This window comes from Orcinus orca, chromosome 6 (assembly GCF_937001465.1).
Source record: "Orcinus orca chromosome 6, mOrcOrc1.1, whole genome shotgun sequence".
Classification (NCBI taxonomy): Eukaryota; Metazoa; Chordata; class Mammalia; order Artiodactyla; family Delphinidae; genus Orcinus; species Orcinus orca.
This window is the reverse complement of record NC_064564.1, coordinates 82,141,645-82,166,333: the sequence shown is the minus strand read 5'-3', so window position 1 is coordinate 82,166,333 and position 24,689 is coordinate 82,141,645. Positions and strand designations below refer to the sequence as shown.

The 24,689-nt window shown below is 43.7% G+C and overlaps 2 protein-coding genes across 3 annotated transcripts in view; one reads left to right on the top strand and one right to left on the bottom strand.

Moving 5' to 3' along the window:
• The window catches only part of TLE1 (TLE family member 1, transcriptional corepressor), a 511,226-nt gene that overhangs the window by 200,383 nt on the left and 286,154 nt on the right, over positions 1-24,689 (top strand). The window lies entirely within an intron of this gene.
• The window catches only part of LOC101281028 (spermatogenesis-associated protein 31D4), a 218,275-nt gene continuing 195,977 nt past the window's right edge, over positions 2,392-24,689 (bottom strand). Inside the window, exons 1-5 of one of the 2 annotated variants that reach the window (XM_049711635.1) lie at positions 11,685-12,918; positions 8,450-9,765; positions 7,657-7,702; positions 7,020-7,080; positions 2,392-6,734 (exon numbers count right to left, since the gene is read on the bottom strand). In XM_049711635.1, coding sequence (XP_049567592.1) covers positions 2,444-6,734; positions 7,020-7,080; positions 7,657-7,702; positions 8,450-8,647 — 4,596 coding nt within the window. In that variant the 5' untranslated portion in view covers positions 8,648-9,765; positions 11,685-12,918 and the 3' untranslated portion in view covers positions 2,392-2,443. Of the gene's footprint in view, positions 6,735-7,019; positions 7,081-7,656; positions 7,703-8,449; positions 9,766-11,684; positions 12,919-24,689 lie in introns of those variants that run through there. The other variant, XM_033404785.2, reaches the window with a different exon arrangement.

Here is a 24,689-nt window from a genome sequence, read left to right as displayed (position 1 = left end):
AGGAAGAAGGAAAGGAGGAATGGGAAAGTTTTTTTGGTTTTTTTTTAAGGATTTTGATGAAAATTTCCCATCTCATGACTTCTAGCTCCTCTGTGAATGGTGGTTTGGCACATCTGCTGAGCAAGTGGAGATGGCCTAAATTTGAGAAAAGTGAAATAGATTTGAGTAGCACTGGAGAGAAAATGGACTAAGGAAACAGTGACCTAAGTTCCATTTGTTTTGTTCACATGTAAGCAAGCATGGAATAAGAATTTGTGGAATGGATGCATTATTTCCAGGTAGTATGAGGGCTGAATTTATCATGGCATCAGTAGACTTGATTGTGAGATTTAATCCAATAGTCATCAGCTACTTATGGGAAGGTATTTCTGGAAAAGGCAGAGATAGGGGATTTTGCCAGACAGGAAGGATTAAAGGTGATTGGATGGGGCCTATTTGTAGTGGAGCTTTTTAAATGTTGATAGACCCCCAAGCCTACCTTGGAGAGAGAGAAAAAGAAGACAAGAGCTTGGCGGATAGAGGAAGAGTAAGTGGAAAAACGACCTAAAGTTGAAAAATTAACAAGTAGTATATAAGCTGGAAGGATGGAGGATGAGGCCAAAGGGTGGAATGTCAGACTGTATTATTCCAGATGGCAGAAGTGTTCCTGGTAATAAGCTCTACAGTGTGGCAGTGACTGCACTGGAATGGAAGTAAAAATGAGATGACGTAGGAACAGGGAAGCTGGGTTACTGACAGGTCTATCCACATGGAGGTTAGAGCCCTCCACCACTCCTCACCTCTTCATGTTCCCCACCCTGGGCCCCCTCCACCTTTTGTCCCTCTCCCGGGGGCTCCACGGAATCTGCCTTCTCTCTGTGACCATAAGCTTCAGATATTGTAGGATCAATGTCATAACTCTGGATAAGAAAATAAAATTAGTGAGAGAAGGCTGTAGTGGACATCTATTTTTGGTTTTTTGTTTTAACACCCAGTATCCGTAAGTCTTTCTGGAAAAACTACCTCAAGTGCTCTCTAGGATACTCACCCTATTTTTGAGTCCCAGTCTGTACAAGTAGAGTTGCCTTCCCTCTAGACCTCATTGTAAGGGTGGGTATGTGTGCAGCCTTGGCCAAAAAAAGGAGGTCCATGGTAAGCCCCCAAATGTCTGATACCCCAGTGCATAGTCTAGGACTCACCTCTGGTTCATGAGCTGCAGGTATCCTGGGGGAGCCGTACCACGGCTCCACCAAGGCTATTAATATCAGTGGTGGCACCTTCATCTTGATTGGTGAACTGTACACACTAAGGGCGATATCTTGTGTATTCCCATCAAGCATAGATGAAAAGAAAGCACCATGATCACCTTCCCCAAAGAGGGGGATGCCATCTTGATGACATCCTTGGAGATACTGTTTTAGTACTCAAAGACACCCCCATGCCTTTTTGATATAAGGCATCAGTGTGCTGTGCAGTTCTCTGGTCAGCCTCAAGGACATGGTGCTTGGATCAGATTGAGCAATGGGGCAGCAGGACAGGGTCAGGATATGGGAATGATGAGGCATGAACTTTGTTCCACCAGTAAGGACATTCTTTCTCTTCACTTTTTCTTACTTTCCCACTCACTTTAAGACATCTTTTGCTTACTCTCAGCTGTATTTTACCCTGGGAAGTAGGTGGCTGCCTGGTCAACATTCCTACCACTGACAGCTGAGTGGTGCTTTTCCTCCGCCAAAAAAAAAGTCATCAATTGAGCAGCCTGAAAAAATACCCAGGGAGGGGAACCACTTCCCCAGGGTGCCTTTCTAGTAAGGAAACCTCCATGTCAAGTTTAAAGTATGCTCTCCCGATACATTAACATGACCCACATAACAGATTCTTAAGCACCTGCTGTGCTGTTCCTGGACCCTATGGCAACTAGCCCAGGGTCCAGCAGAGCAACACCTCCGCCCAAATAGTGCCATTCAGGGTTCAGCCCCCTGTAGGAGCCTCTGGTCACTGAGTTCTAAATAACGATTATGCTGTTGTTTCTTCTTCAGCATTATTTTCAGAAAGTATACCTGTCCTTAACGCTCCTCAGGTATAAAAGACCTATCTTCCCTACTTCTCTAAAGGATATAAAACGTTCAGTGAGGGGGGAGATGTGGGCTGCTATACATTTTCATTAAGGCTAAGCTAAGCGGCAGAAGACAAAGCCCATCTCCTCAAATTTCATCAGGGAGGAAATGGGCTTTGGGGCGGGGGGTGGGGTGGCGGGGTTCAGCAAGAACTCCAGAGGACTGGTCACCTTTTAGCCAAAGCCAAAGGAAGCAATCGGTAAGAGCTGAACTATCTCCTTCCTTTCCCTTACACATAAGCCCTGAGTTACCCAGAACCCATGCCCCCAACACAGTACACAGAAAAGATACACTATTATTAGATAACTATTTATTTGGGAGAATCAATAATCTCCACAAGGAAGGAGTTATTTCTGGATGGGAAGTCTTCCTCCCTGGGAATTCTGGAGAATTGTTTTCTGTCTAAAGAGTAGAGACCGATGTCCAGACACAGTGCCTTCAGCAGTGCTGAGAGCAGCCGTGGGTGCCTGGCCAGCTTGACGCCTGTGGGTGGGGCTTGGATGGGGCACAGGCTCCCCGTGGGACACTGGTGGGAGATGTCTGTGACATAGTTGCTGGTCCTTGAATGCCACAACTTTCTGGGGGTGTCTCTTCTTATCTCTGATCTGTCTTGTACTTGGAGGATAACTCTGGCCAGCAAAGGTAGGACTTGATATTTGATGGCAGGACTTGATATTTGTCACTTTACAGGAGGGAGCCCTGTAGTTGACAGGATATCCCTGGACAGGCTCTGTCCGGACCTGCACTTCCGCCTTTTGCTGAGTTTTCCTCACCTGCACTGGGGGAGGACGGGGCCCTTGAGAGCAGGTGACATCAATTGCATGCTGACACCCCAGTTGCTCCTCTAGGAACTTCCCGTTGTCTGTCACGATTTTCTGAGCTTCAGTTGTCCCAGTAAAGGCAGCTTTACTTTTAACTAGGCCTCTGTTCTGCACAGTTGATATGGGGCTGCCCTTTTCCTGGGCATCTTCTTGACGTTCGTATTTTATCCCAGAATAAAGCCATTGCAAGAAGTGCATCATTCTTTTTCCGTTATGGCCTTCAGGAAGAGGCTGTCCTTTCTGTGATAGGGTCTGGGAAGACTTGCTCGCACGTGTCTGCCCTAGTACCTTCTCCTGAGTAGGGAAACTCTTCCTCCTAAGTTGGGATGTCCCCAAGCCTTTATCCCCTCCATCAAGCTCTTTTGCCTTGGGCTCCAGAGGGCTCACTCTCTTTGCAGTTGGTGGGAAGTTCTTATCCTGCTTAGGGGCCCAAGGTTTCTGCTGCTGCTCCATCCTGATTCCTCTGTCCTCCAAATGGACATGCAGCACCTGGGAAGCTCCCATGTCCCCACCTGAGACACCTTGGGCATGAGTCAGTGAGGCCTCGTAAGTCAAGTTATCTGAAGCAAGGGATGTGTCAGTGGGTTGGCCTTGAGCCTGGCTATGCTCCCTGTTCTCCAGTTTAAAGTTTAACTCACGGAACAGTTGTTCTTTAAGGTCTAATGATTTAGGATCGTGGCGAACTGGTAATTTGGGTGGGGGGCTTCCAGTGGTCACGGTAGTTTCTGCTTTATTCTCATTCACATTTATCATTTGGGAGCTCGTTGTCACCTTGCTAGTTGTCACCATGTCACTAGTTTTTATTTGAAGAGGATCAGGCTCCTCAGCCGCGAATACCTCCCTAGACAATCTGGGCATGGAAACAGGTTCTGACTTCTCCACCTTTTTGCCCCGTTGCATTTCTCCTTTATCACTGAAACTCACACTCTTATGCTTCGGCTCATATCTGGCCCCAGCTTGCTTTGCAAGCAGCTTTTGGGGATATCTGTTGGCTAGTTGAGTCTGTCTAGGACCTGCTTTCCCTGTGATGGAGAGTGAAACAGACAGAGGAGTCTGTCTGGCAGCCTTAATTCTCTGAACATCCTCTGCCAGCCTACGGTTGACATCAGAGCGTGATTGTCTCAGGACCCTCTGTCCTCCTTTGCCCACAGGTGAGGTGGCAGGGAGAGAACGATCCAGGACAGGGGCTGAATTTGTTGTTCCCGCTTTGTCTCCATGGAGAGATTCAGAGCTTCCTCTAAAGGACTTGAAGCTCCCAGATTTGGAGTCTGCCTCAGAAATCACATTGGTTGAGGAGGGCAAGTTGGCATGAGACAAGGACTGGGATGAGGCATCTTTCAATTTAAAGATCTGTATGGATTCAAGGACCTTGCGGGGAAGGGCCCACAACATCCTCATATGAAACCTTTTAATATGGGCTTCCAGCATCTGTTGTGTATTGGAATCAACAAAAGTCAGGTCCTGGAAGGTATTCAGGGAGTAGGCCGCACCCACTGATGATGGCACACTTCTCTGTTTTGTTTGGGTGTGGGATTTCACAGAAAGAAGCAATGTTTGCTTGATAGCATGCCATGAATTATGCACAGTCCCAGGGAGCCGACCCTCATTTATTTCTCCAAACTTCTTGCTCAAATGTACTTTTAGGACATTTTGAAGTTGTCTCTGACCTAGACTCTCTGCTGACATCCTTGGATTTTTCTCTGAGAGACTCACCATCTGACTCTTTAGGTCTTTCTCAGAGTCATACCCCAGATCCTTACCTGAAGAGCTCTTTGGGTCATTCAACAGGTGATCTTTTGGGCCATTCTCTAGGCTGTGTCCCAGATCCTTCCCCACACCTTCCTCTAGCTGGAACATTTCTGAGCTCCTCTCATGGAAGCCTCCAGTTTGGCTCAATCCAACATTTCCATTTTTGCTACTCTGACCCTTAAACACAGAGATCAGTGAGACTCCATTATTGCTCACCGACTCAGATGCCTCTGAAAAACCATTTGGAGGCAATATCAGTGACACAGACTCGTAGATTCTGCGGGGCAGGCCCCACCGGTGTTGGATGAGCCTCTTTCGAAGGTGATGCTCTAGTTTCTTCCGAACTTCATCACTGAGAGGAAACTCCCCAGGAAGGATGGAGATTGAAACATGGGCCTGGGGGGCCCGGTGGCGAGGAGTGTTAGGAGCTGATGGACAAAAGTCTTCCCAAGATCTTTGGACCACAGAGGGTAAACCCCACAAATTTTCCTGTTGTTTCTGCAAAATGTTCCATTCCAGCTGTTGAATTTCAGATGAGGAGAGAGACTCGGACTCATCCTGAGGTCTGTGGAAACTTACTCCACAGGTCCTGATCTGGGGTAGAGGATCAGATGGTATGACTGGGAGTGGAGACTGAGGGTCGGCCTGGGACTGGACCTGAGTGAGAGGTAGGGGCTGAGATTGAGGCAGGGTTTGAGGCAAGGGCTCAGGCTGAATCTCAGGCAAGGACAGAGGCAGGGGATCAGGAAGCACTGGTGATTCTTGGCCTGTGGAGGCATTCGAGTTTCTATTGAAAATAAAGATTGAGGAACTGTCAGCCAAGACATGAACAGCAGAGGGCAAGGACTCGCTGTGCAGAGACGGGAGACCCCAGAAGAACTGGATAGGTTTTTGCTGTAAATGGTCCTCCAGGGTCTTAGGATATGGGGGCTGCTGACGCACATGCAGCTCCTGTGATTTGTCTCTGCTGCTCCAAAAGGGAAGGCAGACTGCCGAGTCATGCTTATCAGCAGTTGACTCTAACATTTTCCACGAAGAATTTCGTTGGTAGTCTGGCCTAAGTTGTTCTGGAAGAGAATCTTTTTCATTTTCCTTTTCCTTCCACATCAGGAAATCGCTCCTCTTTTGGACTTGTCTCTCCAGGAGTGCCAGGACATCAGGGCTGAGAAATGAGAGGTTACCAGGCTCTACAAGGTTGGCTGCAGGGTCTCCCCCAAAAGAGGCCTCTGAAGAATGGAGGTCAAGAAACTCCTGATTCAAATCACATTGTGCCAACGTGGAAGGGAACGAGTCTTTGGCATGAGCTTGCCACCAGGAGAAGTCTGCAATTGACAGGCTTGAATGCTCAGTGCCTCTGATTGTTGACACACAAGTGGATAACCCACCAGAGCTATCTGGAGATAAGTTCTCCTGTTCTGGAGTCACAGATTGAGTCACAGATAAAGTGCACTCTGGCTGTGGTGAAAGAGACATCAGAGTTGGTGGTGCATGATGACAAGCAAAAGAATCGGGGTGATTCATTGCCTGGGACAAATCTGATAGGGGATTGATATCTTGGGAAAGGGTGGGGTCAAGAGAGAAAACGGTATCCGGAGACAAAGTGGCCTCTCGTGGGAGAACAGGATCTGCTGTCTGAGTGTCATGTGGTAGGAGAGGGGGAAAGGCAAGGGGTTGGGGTGGGGAATAGTCCACTGGGAATTCGGAATCCAAGGAAGGAAAAGGCTCTGGTGCCAGAGAATGACCCAATGGGGAGGGTGAAAAAGAGTCAACTAAGGGGGTCATTGGGCTAGGGGAGAGAACGGAGGGGGGCAGTGGGGAAGGCTCAAGAAGAGAGGCTGGTGTTAGGTCTCTTGGAGGGACTGTTGAGAAGGCAGGGGACAGAGTAAATGACGACTCAGTCACAGGAGCTGTGGAAGCCAAGGGGGACACAGAGGAAGCAGAATCTTCCAGGGCCCCTGGGAGTAGCAGCCGATTGATCTCAGCAGTTGCATTATTACACGCCTCACAGAAGGGGTCTGGACATAAGAGCCGACGAATGCGGGTGTTGTCATCGTGCTGGCCCAGGAGGCTGCAGAAGACAGGAAGTACAAAGATGCAACCAGGACCAGAATAAGGAAAGGGGGACCTGCTGGCCTGGCAGGGGTGGGGTCATTTGAAGCCTGCGGCCCCTTCACATTGCTCCACATCCATGAGTTCACAACATGCTCAACAGCCCTCACCTCAAGGCCTTCATCACATACTCATTCCTGTGCTACCCCCTGCCATGACTACAGCAGGTTGCACTGAATCCCTGGAATTGCATAGAACATGCTAAGGAGGGATCAGGAAAGAAGGGGAAAGACTAGTTAGTCACCTTTTCAGAATAGAAATCAGCTTCGTTTTCTCCTCTATTTCTGTCTGGTGACATCTCCAACCTGAGAAACCAGGAGAGTGGGTTATATGTAATGAAGGTAGAAGCATAGGTATAATAAAGGAGTCCCCTTACGGGAAACCCTTGGGGTCTTAGACTCTGAAAGACCCAAGAATTAGTAGATGAGGTCAAATGGTCAATGATATTAACATGTGTATGTTGCTTCTTGTAAAGTACTTTCACATGCATTTTATCTCATGTGATGCTCAAAACCACCATGTGAAGCCCAGAGATCAGTGTTGCCTTAGAGAAGAATCTGATCATCCAGGAAGTCAAAGGACTTTTACAAAGTCAGGACACAGAAGTTCTGACTCTTGACATCTCACATGGCCACCTGTTGGGAAACACCCATTGCCCAGGTCCATCACTGGTTCATGCCCAGCGATGAGCAGAGCAGGGGATCTGAGCAGTGTCTCAGGCTCTGACTGCCCTCCCACAAGCCTCTCCTCTGAGAACTCTGGTTTCTGAGAGAAACTGTATCTAGCAGTTGACATCCTCAGAGATCAGGGACCTTGGATGTCATGGAAAAGGCAGGAAGGGTCACCCTTGGAGAGTTCAGCTGGGATAGGCAGAACCTTACCTTTCGGTGTTCCACCTTTCCTTCTCCTCTTGGCTCTGCCCTGACGCTGAGAACAAAAAGAAAAGAATGAAGGGCTGGGGCTCATTTCTCTCACTCCTCTCTAGGAAACTCAGATATTCATTATCCATGAATAATATGACTCTATTTTAATTAATAGAACTTTATGTTCCTTCCTTTTATCAATTTTAAAGGCTTAAAATGCTTTCGATTTTTTTCTTCTTTGACAAACTCAAAGAAGGACTTTTGTCTATGAGATCCACACTTGATATTCCCAGTCAGAAGTCATCTGCCCAAGGAGGGCATAGCATCTGAGGCCAACAGTCACGTCCATGTCCCTCAGATGGGACCCTGTATCCTGGAGCTCAGGCTCCAGCCTCTGCTCAGAGGCTCAGCATTGCTGCTCTGATCAGCCCAGCACAAAGGAAGGCTTTGTCGAGTGATGCCTGACATGAGAATGTACTCCTGATCAAGCAATGGGGAACTCTGTTCTCCTGCAGAGATCCCACACTCTCTAAATAACCCAACCTAGGGCCACAAAATTGCTGTTTGGGATTTTATCCTGGAGTCCTCCAAACACTCAGATGGGACATGGGCTTCAACTGGAAGCCTTAGTCCTCCCTGAACCCCTAGCCCCGCCTGGCTTCTTTCCCTAGGAGGATGATGTTCTATCCTCTCCTTGAACTTCCCATCTTAGGTGTCTCTCTGAGCCAACCAATCTCATTTTAAAATGTGGGAATAGAAATGGAAACAACAACAAAGAGTCTCTGTTGGGGGCTCACCCAGGGCTGCTTACCTTTCGGATGTCTTTGGTTTTACTGAAGGTAGGTGAAAATGGCAAGCTCACCAGGTACCACAGCAACAGAAGAAGCAACACCAACTCGCACAGGACGATGAGGTTTCGGTAAATATCCGAGGATGTTGAGTCACAGCTCAGACATGGGTCGATAACGCTGTTCAAAAATGAGAGAACATTCCATTCTCTGAATCCCATTTCTGAACCGCAAGACTGCCTGAACACACTGAGCACTGAGAGTGCGAGTGCAGTCCCAGGCCTGCATCACAGAGCACTGAAGAGTCACAAAGGGTTTCTGAGTGTGGGGGAGGGGACAACATGGAGAGGGTGTGTCCACAGCCCCTCCCCCACCCACCAGTCCAGCAGACCCTTCCGCCCCTGCTGGGCCTTCCAGGTCCCTCTGCCCTACCCTGCCATCCTATTTTCCAACTCCATCCTTTCATGGTTTCATATATTTACAGTAATGAAATTTTCTGCTTGTCCCATCTGTAACCCAGATACTACCTGGGTCCCCTTTACTGTTTGATAGAAACTTGACTTGGGTCTCACCAACTCCACTGCCTTAAGTGTCTGAAATACTGTCTGGAATTTTTGCTTGTACCCACACATTTATACTCAGGATCATATACGTCCTTAAATCCATCTTTCCTATAGAATCTTTTCACTACACAAACCCAGTTATAAAGAACTTAAAAGTTCTTTTATCCTGTTTTCTAAATGTTGAATAGGGAATTTTGCTTTGTGTTGCAGTCAGCCATTACCATCTTCAGTCAGAGGGGCTGACTCAAATAATTAAAATGAAATTCATTATTCAACATTCACAAAACTAAAGTTACTATAAAATAAATGTAAATAATTAAACGAGATCTTGAGGATAAGTCCATAGCACTTATTTTTCTGAAGTCAGTGAAACTTAAACTGCATAAAGACTTTTAGGACATGCGACACAGACACACACACACACACACACACACACACCCTTTGACAAACCAATCTGGTATTTTCAAATCTACGAATAAAGTGTTTTCTCATTTTATTCCAATCTTCCATCTTTCGTTTTGACCCTACTTCTTCTTACGCTACCTAAATACAGACAGGCCCTGCACTCTACATCAATTTTCTAACATGTGCACAAATCCCTGACCTCGTCAGTTTGGGCTGCCATAACAAGACACCATAGACTGGGTGCTTAAACAACAAACACTTATTTCTCATAGTTCTGGAGGCTGGGAAGTCCGAAATGAAGGCAACAGCAGATTCTGTGTCTGGTGAGACCTACTTCCTGGTTCGTAAACAGCTGTCTTCTCCCAGCAACCCTGCAGAAAAAGTGGGTGAGAGAGCTCTGTGACGTCTCTTCTATAAAAGCACTAATTCCATTCATGAAGGCTCCACCGTTAGGACCTAATCACCTCCCAAAGGCCCCATCTCCTAATACTATGATATCATATTGGGCTTAGGGTTTCAACATATGAGTTTGGTGGGACACAAACATTCTGTCCATAACACTACCCAAAGGCTGTGCTAAGTCCTCTGGTGGCAGGGTGGGACCTAGGAATGTCAAAGCCTTAGAGAACAGTCAAGTCTTGAGCAGCCTTACCTGATTATCCTTGTGGGCCCTGTAAATATCATCTTTTCTGAAGTGTGCCTTGCCACAAAGGTTGAGAAGCTCTGCTCTATATAATCATCCCCATAAATGTTTGAAAATCAACTACCTGTCGTGCTTTTTTTCAGGCTCCTCTTGTCAGGTTTAAATAATCCCAGTATTTCCCTCCCCTCTTCCTACATCTTCCTTTCTAAACTCTTTACCTTCATGATAGCTGTTCTCTGAACTGTCTCCTAATTTCTCATGTCTTTCTTAAACTGTGATGCCCTCTATTTGACACCCATGGCCTAGCACAGTTACTCGATCTCCTGTGAAAGGGTTAGACAGCCTTCAAACCCACAGAGTCTTCTTTCAATTATGCAGGAACAGGTAAGCTACACTGAGGATAAAATCTGCCAAGAGGCACCACTTCCTCCTGACCTTGATATGCAGCCTCAGCCAAGTTTTCATTTAATAAATATTTACTGCTGGAAACTAGGAGACACAAGTACCTGTAAGTCACAGCCTCTGTCCTTAAGGACCTCATGGTGCAGTTTTCGGGGAAAGCCCTACACAGGTCAAGAGTTACATAACGGCACAGGAGAGGTCCCCCATGGCATTTGTGAATTGGCAAGTGATCTCTGGAATAGATCAGAGAAGGGACAGATGCTATGGGTGATAACTGCTCAGACATTTTATGCTCCTTAGGAAGGTATCCCTGCATGCCTCTCCAATTTTCTGATACAAATTAACGATTCTTGGAGAAGATGGTTAAAGAAGAGCTTTTCTCTTTTAAAAGGGCACATGTTGGCTAGATATCCTTACATACATGTGTGTGCCTTGCGTGTAAAACTTACAAGAAGTTTCAATAAAAAGGCTTTTCCCAAAATGTTAATAAGATTCCTTTTCAGAACGTGGTAGAGCTCCTTCAAAATTTAAAGAAACAAAGGACTAAATGTACGGCACTTTTTTTCCTTTTTTTTTTTTTTGCTTTTTGTACCAACCACAAATAAACTCCATTGGTATTTAGTAGGAGAAGTTCACAGCACTTATCCTGCCTAGACTAACATCAATTATAAATTTATTTGTCTAATTTGTAAAACATTTTGCTTTCAGCGATCTCAGTGGATTTTCACAAACATCCTGTGATGTAAACAGTACAGGTATTATTGTGCCCATTTTATCAGTGAATAAAACTGAAGCTCAGAGACGGGAAGAAACTTCCTTAGATCGTTCAGCAAGTAAGTAGTAGAGCCCTGACTACTAAATTCCCCACATTCTCAATGCTACTATTTTAAACAATATAAATAAGTGACTTCTTAAAAAGTATGCCCTGGTACTAAAATTAAAGTGGTTATGTGATTGAGAATATTCACTTTATCCATTAAATGATGCCAAATTTGGGAAGTAAAGAAAAGCTATTTTTGGCATCCTATCACCTCTTAGGTACCTTTTCCTTATCATTCTTAGCACCAGTATCTTGATGAGTTTTCTCCATTGCCCTCTTAAAACCTACTTTCAAGAACTCTATTACATATGACTCTCAGTAAGGTATAAATGAATAATAAAAGTTTAAAATGTCATCCCTCCCAGGAACACATTTCACACATTTTACATATGTCTAACCCCAAAGCCTTGTAATAAAGCTCTCACCTGAGCATGTCAGGCAGCCATCCTGAGGTGGCAGTGGTGGCTTTCAGTAGAATGAGATCTTCTCCTCTCCCCCCAATGACATCTTCCCAGTTGACCTTCGTCACCACACAGAAGTCTGGTCCCAGATTTCAGTGTGCACATGGTTAGATTATCCCCAAGGAAGAGTATTTTCCAACAGCTCTACTAGAATAGTACGCTGCCTATTGGAGGAGACTCAGTAGGGATAAGTCGTTTGTCTAGGACTGTCACATGTCCTCAGTGCTCTCGCTCACATCCTGGACACGGTCCCAAGGATGAGCCACGTAGAGGGAGCTTTTTTTAGGTTACCAAAAAGCCTGAAGAACAACAGATTCTAGAGCAGAATCCTTTAAAACTGCACTTAACACTGCCGCTTTAAGATGTTCTTCATTCATACACACACCACACTTTCAACTGAACTCTACCATGTAGTATTTCTAGTAGAAATATCAAGAAAATAAGGCATTGCCTCTGCCCTCAGGCAGGTCATAGTTCAGTAAGTAAGGCCTGCAAACAACTATAATAAAGTGATACGAACTATAAAAGAAGTAGGAATAAGAACACAATGAAAATACAGATAAAGGAGCAATTAATTCTTCCGCCAGGAGGGAGACGAGAGAGACGCAGGGCAACTTTCAGACGTGGTGCCCACTGAGATGGGCCTTGTGAGGTCACCCCTCCTCCTCTCCATCCTTGCCCTGGCCCTCTTCGTGTTCCTCACCCCCTTCCTCCTCATCCTCCTTTGCTTCTTTCTTTAGACTTTAATTTTTAGAGCAGTTTAAGGTTCACAGCAAAACTGAGCAGAAAACACAGAGCTTCCATATGCCATCTGACCCCCCAACACCCCTCCACACACACACACAACCTCTCCCACTATCAACATCCAGCACCAGGACTTCCCTGGTGGCTCAGTGGTTACGCCTGCCAATGCAGGGGACATGGGTTCGATCCCTGGTCCAGGAAGACCCTACATGCCACGGAGCAGCTAAGCCTGTGCACCACAACTACTGAGGCAGTGCTCTAGAGCCTGTGAGCCACAACTACTGAGCCCACAAGCCACAACTACTGAAGCCCACATACCTAGAACCCATGCTCTGCAACAAGAGAAGCCACTGCAATGAGAAGCCCATGCACCGCAATGAAGGGTAGCCCCCGCTCACTGCAACTAGAGAAAGCCTGCGTGCAGCAAAGAAGACCCAACACAGTGGAAAGGAGAGGGGAGGGGAGGGGAGGGGAGGGGAGGGGAAGGGGAGGGGAGGGGAGGGGAAGGGGAGGGGAGGGGAGGGGAAGGGGAGGGGAGGGGAGGGGAGAGGGGAAGGGAGAGGGGAGGGGAGAGGGGAGGGGAGGGGAGGGGAGAGGGGAGGGGAGGGGAGGGGAGGGGAGGGGAGGGGAGGGGAGGAGGAAGGGAGGGAGGGAGAAAATTTAAAAAAAAAAAATCCAGCACCAGAGTGGGACGTTTGTTACAATCATACCTACATTGACACATCATTATCACCCAGAGCCCATAGTTTACATGAGTTTAGACAAGTGTATAGTGGCATGTATCTACCATTGTAGTATTATACAGAGCAGTTTCACTGCCCTGAAAGTCCTCTGTGCTCTGCCTCTTCACCGCATCCTCCACCCTAACCCCTGGCAACCACCAATCATTTTTACTGTCTCCTGTGTTTTGCCTTTTCCAGAATGTCATATAGTTGAAGTCATACAGTGTGTATGTTGTAGCCTTTTCAGATTGGCTTCTTTCACTTAGTAATATGCATTTAAGGTTCCTGCATGTATTTTCATGGCTTAATAGCTCATTTTTTTCAGTGCTGAATGAATACTATTCCGTTGTCTGGATGTACCACAGTTTATTTACCCATTCACCTTAGACATCTTGTTGCTTCCCAGTTTTGGCACTTATGAATAAAGCTCTTATAAACTCTTTTTTAGAAAAAAAAAAACACGTTGTTGAGGCATAATTCACATACCACATAATTCACCCATTACAAGTGTACAGTTAAATGACTTTTAGTATATTCACAATGTTGTGCATCCATCACTACGATCAATTTGAGAACATTTTCATCACTCTAGAAAAGGAGCTCTGTTCCCCCTAGCCTTCACCCTTCAGTCTCATCACTCTCCCCAGCCCTAGGTTACCACTAATCTACTTTCTCTATAGATTTCTCAATTCCAGACATTCATATAAATGCAATTATACAATATGTGGCCTTTCATATCTGGCTTCTTTCACTGAGCAGAATGTTTTCAAGGTCAGTCCATGTTGTAACAGGTATCAGTACTTCACTTCTTTTCATGGCAAGTAATATTTCATTTTATGGATATACCACATTTTGTTTATACACTGATCAGTTGTTGAACATTTGGTTTGTTTCCACTTTCAGCTATTATGAATAAAGCTGCTATGAACAACTGTGTACACATTTTGGTGCAGACATATGTTTTCATTTCTTGCTTATTCATTTTTGCGATAACTTAAAGTCACACTTTGTCTAAGTTTGTTGTTTTCTGAGATTTTGGTAATATAACCATACCAGACTCCCTATGAAATGAAAGCTTTGGAGTCTAAATGCAGTTTTTGTCAAATGTCTGGGTGCATCAATTTGCCCTCCTGCCAACACTCTCAAAATTAGCCCTTGAGTCAGCAGGAATTATGGTGATGCATAATGCTTAACATTTAAAAGTAATGAACACCTTATGTTCTCAAGTTCCTATTCTTAGAAAATCAGAAGAGGGTGTGGGAAGAGAAAGTGCAATCCAGCCCAAGTGAACATGAGCAAACCTATAACATGTATAAAAGTGCATGTCTGGTCACACTAAAGCATTGGGCATGTGCCTGAGGATGAGAGTAGCAAAAAAAATGAGGCTGAAAAAGAAGGGGACTCAACTGCGAATGACTTTGAATGACAATTTAAGAAGCCTGAACTCTGGACCAAGGCAGTGGGAAGCTAAGGTTTTCATAACCAGAAGAATGGCATTCCCAGATCTCTGTTTTGGGAAGGTGACTGGCAAGGTGACTGAGAGTTAGGGGAAAACATGCAAATTATATCACATAGGACTTTTTCTCTTGCAGATGATAGAAAACCTAATGAATTCTAGCTTGAGCAAAAATTTTAATTTATTGGCTTCTATTTCTCTACAACACAGGAGCAGATTCAGCTTCTGACTTGCTACCTCTTGGTTCTGCTTTCTTGGTGTTGACTCATTCTCAAGCCACTTCTCTTATAGTCCCAAGATGGCATCCACCCAGGAAAAACAGAATTGTTGTCCCAGTTTCTCAACCAAAGTCCCAACATTCAAGTGACTGGGACCAGCTCAGGTCATAAGAACACCCATGAAATAATTACTAGGAACCAGAGAATACTACTGGCCTAGTCTAGGTCAGTGCTACTCAAAGTGTGGTCCGTGGGCCAATGCCTGTTTCCACATTTTTGTTACCATCTGCAACAAGATAAGTATAGACAATGGAATATGACTCAGCCATAAAAAGAAACGAAGTTGAGTTATTTGTAGTGAGGTGGATGGACCCAGAGTCTGTCATACGGAGTGAAGTAAGTCAGAAAGAGAAAAACAAATACCATATGCTAACACATATATATGGAATCTAAACAAACAAACAAAAATGGTTCTGAAGAACCTAGGGGCAGGACAGGAATAAAGACACAGAGAATGGACTTGAGGACACGGGGAGGGGGAAGGGTAAGCTGGGACGAAGTGAGAGAGTGGCATGGACCAAATGTAAAATACATAGCTAGTGGGAAGCAGCTGCATAGCACAGGGAGATCAGCTCGGTGCTTTGTGTCCACCTAGAGGGTTGGGATAGGGAGGGTGGGAGGGAGACGCACGAGGGAGGAGATATGGGGATATATGTATATGTATAGCTGATTCACTTTGTTATACAGCAGAAACTAACACACCATTGTAAAGCAGTTATACTCCAATAAAGATGTTAAAAAAGAAAAAGGTAAGTATAGAAACTGAGGATGGTTAGAAACTTGTTCTGCAATTTGAGAGAGTAATTAAATTTAATAATAAAAACTGAGGCTTATATTTTGTATGTCATAGTTCATCTGTCATTTTTCCAGTGATTCATTTTTACCAGATTTTATACAAGTACCAGTCCACAGTGGATGGGGGTGTGGGAGATGAAGCAAACTGGTCCTTCACCACAGATAGTCTGAGAAACCGTGGTCTCATATACATGGTCCACTGTGAAGCTTGCGGGTGAATCAACATTCTGGAAGCACACAGGGAGACTTTGGGGAGCTCTTTCCCCCTCGCCATGAAAGAAGGCAAAAATAAATGTCCACTATAATCGGGATCTTGGTTGGAGAGAGGAAGCACATTCCCAGACTTACTTTAGCTCTCTTATTTTCTCATGCTTTTTTCCACGTTGACCTGCCCTCTTCAAAGTCCCTAGTAAGAACTTACTCTGCATAAGCTTTGGATATGGCCAGTTTAATAGGCTACACATTACATGGGCATTCACCTACCTTGCCCATTAGAACTTTTATTACTAGAATCAAAGCATTTGAATGGCTCTCTTAAGCCATTAAGAGAAAAACAACTTCGAGCTAGACTAACAGAAGGTAATTACTAAGCTGAGCCAAATTCCTCTGCCATGCTCTTGGCACTGAGGTACGGAAACTCTACAGCCCTATACGAAGTCTGAAGGAAAAAAATGTTTTATACAAATTTCAGGGGTCTGAGTTTCTCATTAAAAATACATTTTAGAAAGTTGTTTTAAGTTAACTTGCTAGGGCAGTTATAGGGCAAGGAAACGGGTGTAGCAATTTGTCAAATTGCAGCTTTCATCTCTCTTTTAAAATAATATGGAAACAATAAAAACACAATTAAAACTAAAATTAAAAAAGCATAATCTGAAAGAGTGTTTTGATTTTTTTCTAATGAAAGCTCTGCAATTAATGTTTTGCTGGAGAACAACCTGTGTTTTTAATCTCACAAAGGGCTAATAAATGCACAGAATTTGAGATGTCTGCTAAAACTCAGAGCTGGAAGTGACCTTGGAGAACCTTCTAGTCTGGCTTTCTCATTTTACAAATTGGAAACTGAGGCCAGAGCAGGTTTATTTATTTTTTCCTTAATCCTTTCTTTCGTGTGTGTGCGTGTGCGTGTTTTCTCTTGGTGTCTGCACATAATTTAGTCACTCAATATAGGACTTTCTTCTTTCCAGTATGAAGACAAGGACTCAACAAACACCAAATTTTATGCAGTACTACCTCGAAATCTGCAATTTTTGCCTAAGTGAACTTCACAAACCATTGAGAGAGTAATGCTTTTTTGTGAAAACCAAATGGAAATACAGCATGTGCCTTCATGCCTTCTGCAATAAAATAAGCTGAATGCAACTTCAATATTCCTTGGTGACCCCAGCTTAGTCTAATAAACAGCTGTGATACTGCAGAGGAGCAGGTGTAGGTGGTCTGGGACATGGACACAAATGTGCATTGTCTCCAGCAGTGCCCCACAAACCTGCTATCATTTTAAAAATCCATCACCTGTATTTTAGGAGCTTCCCTCTTTTTCATAAAAACACAATTGTTGGTCAAATATACATACGCAGTGCAAAACTGACCTATGACAGAACTGCCTTTAGCAGGTCACAGGGCCACCCTAAAGAGTTAATGTAGTTTGGATCACTTGTATCCCCTCAGGGGATGAGGGAACGACAGGAAGGAAATGGAATATAACAAATAATATAAGATTTGGTGGGTACTTAATATGTTCCCCAAACTTTCATTCATTTCATTTCTTAACTGTCTTGTGAGAGAAGAAATATTTCTCTCACTTCACAGATAACAAGACTGAGCCCCAGAAAGATTAAATAACTTGCCCAAGGCCATAAGAGCTAAAAAGTGGAAAAGTAAGGATTTGAACCAAGCTTGCTTTTGTCCCAGACGTGCTTCTTCAATCCACACAATACTGTCTCAGAGAGTAGAGTCACTGGGTCTTGACCACTGACTTCATTTTAACAGGCCAGGAGCTATATTTTGCTGTATAACAAACCACCCCAAAAATGAGTGGCTTAAAACAATGAACATTTTATTTGCTCATAATTCTGCAGTCTGGGTTGGGCTTGGCTGGGTGATCCTTCTGTTGATCTTACTGATGGCTACTCACGTGGATTCATCCAGCTGGCAGGTCAGCAGGGGCCTGGGCTTGACTGAGATACTGGGATGGCCAGGCTTGTCTCTCAGGGCCTCTCCCTCCTATGTGGCTTTTCTGACAGCCTGTCCACATAGCTCTAGCAGGCTAACAGAATTCTTATAAAGCAGATCATGGCTCTGAACAGAACAAAAGGAGAACTTCTTAAGGCTTAGAACAAGAACTAATAGAGCATCACTCTGCCACTTCCAGTTAATTAAAATAAGTCACACTCCCAACTCAGGTTCTAAGAAAGAGGACTACACAGAGGCAAATACTGGGAGATCACGGGGGGCCAACAATGTAACAGTGGTCGCTATACTCTTCTTGAACTGTGGCACAATCAACTGTAAAAGTTGCTGTTTCTTCTATACCTTCCCTTTTTCTTATGTCCAGTTTTTCACTCTTTTCCTGTTTGTTTCTCCACTTTCTCCTACCATTTCTTAGCTTTTCTGCATTGTAACTGGCCTTCCCTAGGCAGCCACAAATAAAGGATGCCTCTCCTTCAGAGCAGTGAACTGACCAATCGCATCTTGTCAACCCTATTCTTCAGGTCATCAGTCTTTGCAGCTGAAGTGTTCTACTGACAGAGGTTTCTTTGTCTAGGTTGTTGTTTCATTTTGCTTTGCTTTATAAACTGGGTTCAAAGCTGGAAGTCTAATTTAAAGGAAATAGGACATTACTGCCTCAAGAAGCAACTTAAGTGAGTACATTTAAAAGCTTCACCCTTATAAATAAAATTTAGAATCTATGATACTCCTCTTCAGTTTTACCTGCAAGAAGGCAAGATGTCCAGTTCAATGGCCAAGGCAACAAATCAATGCTTATCATGTTTTACATGCTTTAAATTCCTTTAGCAGTCATTCACCAGGGCAGAGAAGGAAGAGAGGCCTGTAGGAATCAGATAATTTCCAGCATTACAATTCTAGTTCACAGCAGGTTGCTTCTTACACACAGCTAAAATGAGATCAGATTAAATTTCCATTGGATCATTCAACCTGTCTGATCACTGCTTTCTGCTGTCAGGAGAGTTTCAAGAGTACTAAGAATTAGGGCCAGGAGAACTTGCTGTACAGATACCACAAGCATGAAGAGGGCAAAGGAAGTAAGAGAAAAAAATTGTAAACACCCAAGGTGAAAATTCTTGCAGAAGGGGATCATGGGTTTCCATTGGAAATACTGAGGAATTAAAATGAAAGTTAAAATAAAAGTTAAAATGTCAATTACCCTTCAAGTGTTTCCAAATCCGTTCACTGACAATGTTTATCATTGTGTCTTTTATTCTGCTCCCTGAGGCCAGTCACTGGATCCTTGATTGTTGGATTACGTCTCCACCAGACATTTAGGTGCCAACATGAAAGGGGATTACAGTTAACTTGGCTATGAATTGCTCAAGTGAAGGTGGCAACTGAGATAAAATGTCTTTGTTACTATTTTAGACTAATTCATTGACTCTAATCTGCGTTCTGTCGTCACAAACATCAAAAGTTGATGGGAAATGGGTGTAAATTCATACATAAATGAATAATACACAAACTCATTACAACCCTCATAATGATTTACAAAAGTCCAATAAATATTCCAAGAAGTCCAATAAATATATGAAAATTTGGAGAATCTGACTAGATTCTGATGTTCTCAGGAAGAAAAAATTGATAAGTTTATCAAAGAAATTTTTGAATGAAGTATATGAATGGGTCTAGCCACACTAGATATTTAAATACAGCATAAAGCTGAGCTGAAAGGAGTGGTGCCCACCAGCACCAGTGTCCATATGGTGGGGAGAGCTCCAAGGGTGGCTGCCGCCAGTTGACTCTGTCCCCAGGGTGAGCTGCAGTCGTCACCATCCCTCACCCCATGCCTCTCTGGGAAACTCTCCAAGACCAGTAAGCATTTTTTTGTGAGAAGTCTCTTTTAAAACTGCTTTTGCTATATCCCATAAATTTTGGCATCAACATGTCTCATGGTCTCTGCCTGAAGGACAGGGCCTGGATCTGACCCCATCTCTTCATCACAACTTCCACTTCTCCCCCTGGACCAGCCTTCACCACCCTCAGCCTCAAGTCACCTGTCATGGTCTCCCACACGAGCGCCACGCTTTTTACCCTTTTGCTCACATGTTAGCTTCTGCCCTTTTATATGGAAAATAAACTCTCTATGGTGAAAAAAAAATAAGGCTATGATAATTAAAATAAGACACTAGAGAAAGAAGAAAAAATATAAAGATATAGAACACACACTAGACAGTCCAGAATTGATTTTTTTCCATACGAGAATTTGATAGAAAACAAAAGTGACATCACCAGAAAGGAAGAACTATTCATTAACTTGTGCAGGAATAACTGGGTAGGAATTTAAGGAAAATAAAATTAATTTAGACCCATCTTTCATAGTGTATGACAAAATAAATCCAGATATATTAAAAAGTTAAATATTTATAAAACATCCTTTTCCAAATGCCCACTCAAACAAGGTATTAGATCTGTGAATTTAAAACCAAGGATGACTTCCTAAGCTTAAAATCTTTTAAGAAATCATAAGACAGGGCTTCCCTGGTGGCGCAGTGGTTGAGAGTCCGCCTGCCGGTGCAGGGGACAAGGGTTCGTGCCCCGGTCCGGGAGGATCCCACGTGCCGCGGAGCGGCTGGGCCCATGAGCCATGGCCACTGAGCCTGCGCGTCCGGAGCCTGTGCTCCGCAACGGGAGAGGCCACAACAGTGAGAGGCCCGTGTACCACAAAAAAAAAAAAAAAAAAAAAAAATTTTGTTTATCTTTGGCTGCGTTGGGTCTCCATTGCTGAGTGTGGGCTTTTCTCTAGTTTCGGCGAGTGGGGGCTACTCTTCATTGTGGTACACGGGCTTCTCATTGTGGTGGCTTCTCTTGTTGCAGAGCACAGGCTCTAGGCGTGCAGGCTTCAGTAGTTGCAGCACGCGGGCTCAGTAGTTGTGGCGCGCAGGCTCAGTAGTTGTGCTGCAGGGGCTTAGCTGCTCTGCGGCATGTGGGATTATCCTGTACCAGGGCTTGAACCCGTGTGCCCTGCATTGGCAGGCAGATTTTTAACCACTGTGCCACAAGGGAAGTCCCCACATTTATTATTTGTTGATGAATTTTTTTTCTATATGTGGCCTTTGTTCAGGGCAACAGAATTAATATTCCTAAAACCCCGTTTCCTTATGACATTTCCTTGCAGGAGTATAGCAATTCTCTGTTGTTTACCATTCTCTAATGTCAGTCATTTCAGTACAACCTTCACATACTCACCATATCCATAGGCCATCTCTACCCAATATTTATTTAATAATTTTCGTTAAATCAACTCTGTTTTACTTAAATACATTTACCTTTGTTCCAACCAATAATTTCCATGAAATCAGAAGTTTTATGTGAATGAGATTTAAATGTATAATACAAATTTAAAAACACAAATATGTCTACCATTGAAAATTACCTATGCTGACTGTGATGATTAATTTTAATGTCAACTTGGCTAGGGTATGGTGTCCCACTGTTTGCCAAACATCAGTCAATGTTACAGTTATAGTGTTTTTTTAAGATGTGATTACCATTTAAATCAGAAGACTCTGAGTAAAGCTGATGGCTTTCCATAATGTGTGTGGGCCACATCCAATCAGTTGAAAGACTTGAGATAAAAGACTGAGGTCCTCCAAATAAGAAGGAATTCGGCCTCCAGACTGCCTTCAGATTCAAGACTTCAACATCAACTCCTGCCGGAATTTCTAGTCTGCTGGCCTGCACTGCAGTTTTTGAACTTGCCAGCTTCCACAATCACATGAGCTAATTCTTTAAAATAAATCCTCACCCCATCTGTCTGTGTGTGTGTGTGTGTGTGTGTGTGTGTATACACTCGTACACTCTATCCTATTGGTTCTATTTCTCTGGAGAACCTTGGCCATCCTTTGGGAACACTGACTTTACAAATCACATTCAAGAGTCTTGGCCTGTATGCCAATGTCCACCTAAATCTGGCTTCTCCTTCCTGTTCCAAATTCATTTCATGTGACTTTCCACTGCACACTCTGCTTTACTCCATCTGGTCACCTCACACCTTTGTTTGCGCTCTGTACTCTGCTGAGAATGCTTTGGTTTGGCAGGCCTCCCCAGTTACTACCTTCAAGGCCTGGATCAATTACCACATGGGGAGCTAAGGAAGAAATCAGATTCTCACATTCTGACATATATAAAACCAACTTTGGAAAATAAGTTTCCATCTCATATGCCAATTCTGACTAAGTGGTGGTAGCTTCTTGGAACATGTTAAGGAGGATTCTGAGGCTCTCTGAAAGAACACAGTGATCTGTTAGTGATATCTAACAGCAGAAGTGTGAGAAGGGGTCAGACTGGTAATAAACTTATTTGCTCTCTGGCGTGATTATTAAGCAAACTAACCAGAAGTATTTTCCTGAGCCCTTTCCAATGCCTACTCAAACAAGATATCAGATCTATGAACTTTTTTAAAAAACTAATATACTTTCTAGTCATTTCCCTGATTTACCTATATAGGGACGTCAACCAAGAGCATTCAAACAAAGGGAGAAAGAGAACAGAGAGCAACCTACATTTGCTTCCCCAAAACCTGCTTTTTCGCATAATACCAAACATCAAAACAGAATCTACCTACTGGAATGAGTGAGTGGGGAATACAAATATCCCCAGCATGCCCACTTAGCTTTTCCGTGGCCAAGCTGCCCAGCACCTGACACTGGGACATCCTTATAAATATTTAGGGAAATCACTAGGTACGAAAATTCTCTTGGAGCTGAAAAGTTGCATTGGTCCTTTCCTCACATCCCTGCCTTCCCATCCCTGGATTGCTAGAATAAGAAAAGAAGCAACCCTTTGCAGCACACCAAGATCTGAGTTTGCCTGATTGATATAGATTTTCCTGAAAATCAACCTAAAATTGTCCTGATAGGAAATCATCCTATGCCTGGTTTTCAATAGTTCTTTCCCATATTCTTTAAGATTGGGAGTAGCGGGGTGGCATGAGTATTTATACAGGTGGATTAGGTTACTTTCATTTATGCTGAATTTGAGCACTTCCTTCCATCACAACAATGTGACAGGCACTGAAGAGACAAAGAAAAATCATATTTGGTTTGTGCTTTCAAGGAGCTCGTAGCTTAATGACAGTCAAAGAACATATAGAAACATATCTTAGACCAGGGTCGGCAAACTTTGTTTTATGGAAGACCAGATAGTGAATGTTTTCAGCTCTGTGGGCCATATATTTTCTGTTGCAACTACTCAACTCTGCTGTTGAAGCACAAAAGCAGCATAGACAATACTTAAATAGATGGGTGTGGCTATGTTCTAATAAAAACGTATTTACAGGAAAAGGCTATTGGTCAGGTGTGGCCTCTAATTTGCTGATCCCTGACTTAGACTCTACTAGATGTCTTAGGACCTGAGATGAGCACCTCTCAGAGGAAGAGTTTAAAAAAAAAAAACGGGGGGTGGGGGTGGGGATCAGTCTTCGGTTAGTGTGGTCGCTTGAATAATCAGAACCTTATCCCTTGGTGGTAATTTTTTAATTTATTGAAACTCTCACGGGACTTCCCTGGTGGTGCAGTGGTTAAGAATCCACCTGCCAACGCAGGAGACACGGGTTCAAGCCCTGGTCCGGGATGATCCCACATGCTGCAGAGCAACTAAGCCCATGTGCCACAACTACAGAGCCTGCGATCTAGAGCCCGTGAGCCACAACTGCTGAGCCCACGGGCTACAACTACTGAAGCTCGCATGCCCTAGAGCCCATGCTCCTCAACAAGAGAAGCCACTGCAATGAGCAGCCCACGCACCATAACGAAGAGTAGCTCCCACTCAACACAACTTGAGAAAGCCCGCACACAGCAACGAAGACCCAACACAGCCAAAAATAAATAAATAAATATATTTTTAAAAATAGAAATAAAAAAATAAAACTCTCAGTAAGATCTATGGCATTTCTTATGAATATGTGAGGAAATAAAGCAGTTACATTGAATAATAGAATGACTTTATTCATTTTAAAATATTTTTAATACAAGATTTTCTATAGTCATAATTCATTCAATGAGGAACAACTGCTAAATATGAAAATGATGTTGTAGAAATCTACAGGGCAGAGTAGAGAAAGCCCTAGAGGGAAATAAGAAGAGTCTTACAGAACGTGTTCAGTGGAAATGTGCCCCTGTCATGCACAGAGTTCCTAATTTTTCAAATCATCATGAAATATTCCGGAAAACCCATCCTCACCCCAAAATCTCAACAAAGTCTCTCTTTTTTTTTTAATTATTTTTTTAACATCTTTATTGGAGTATAATTGCTTTACAATGGTGTGTTAGTTTCTGCTTTATAACAAAGTGAATCAGCTATACATATACATATATCCCCACATCTCCTCCCTCTTGCAACTCCCTCCCACCCTCCCTATCCCACCCCTCTAGGTGGTCACAAAGCACTGAGCTGATCTCCCTGTGCTATGTGGCTGCTTCCCACTAGCTATCTATTTTACATTTGGTAGTGTATATATGTCCATGCCACTCTCTCACTTCATCCCAGCTTAACCTTCCCACTCCCTTTGTCCTCAAGTCCATTCTGTACATCTGCATCTTTATTCCTGTCCTGCCCCTAGGTTCTTCAGAACCTTTTTTTTTTACATTCCATATATATGTGTTAGCATATGGTATTTGTTTTTCTCTTTCTGACTTACTTCACTCTCTATGACAGACTCTAGGTCCATCCACCTCACTATAAATAATTCAATTTCATTTCTTTTTATGGCTGAGTAATATTCCATTGTACATATGTGCCACATCTT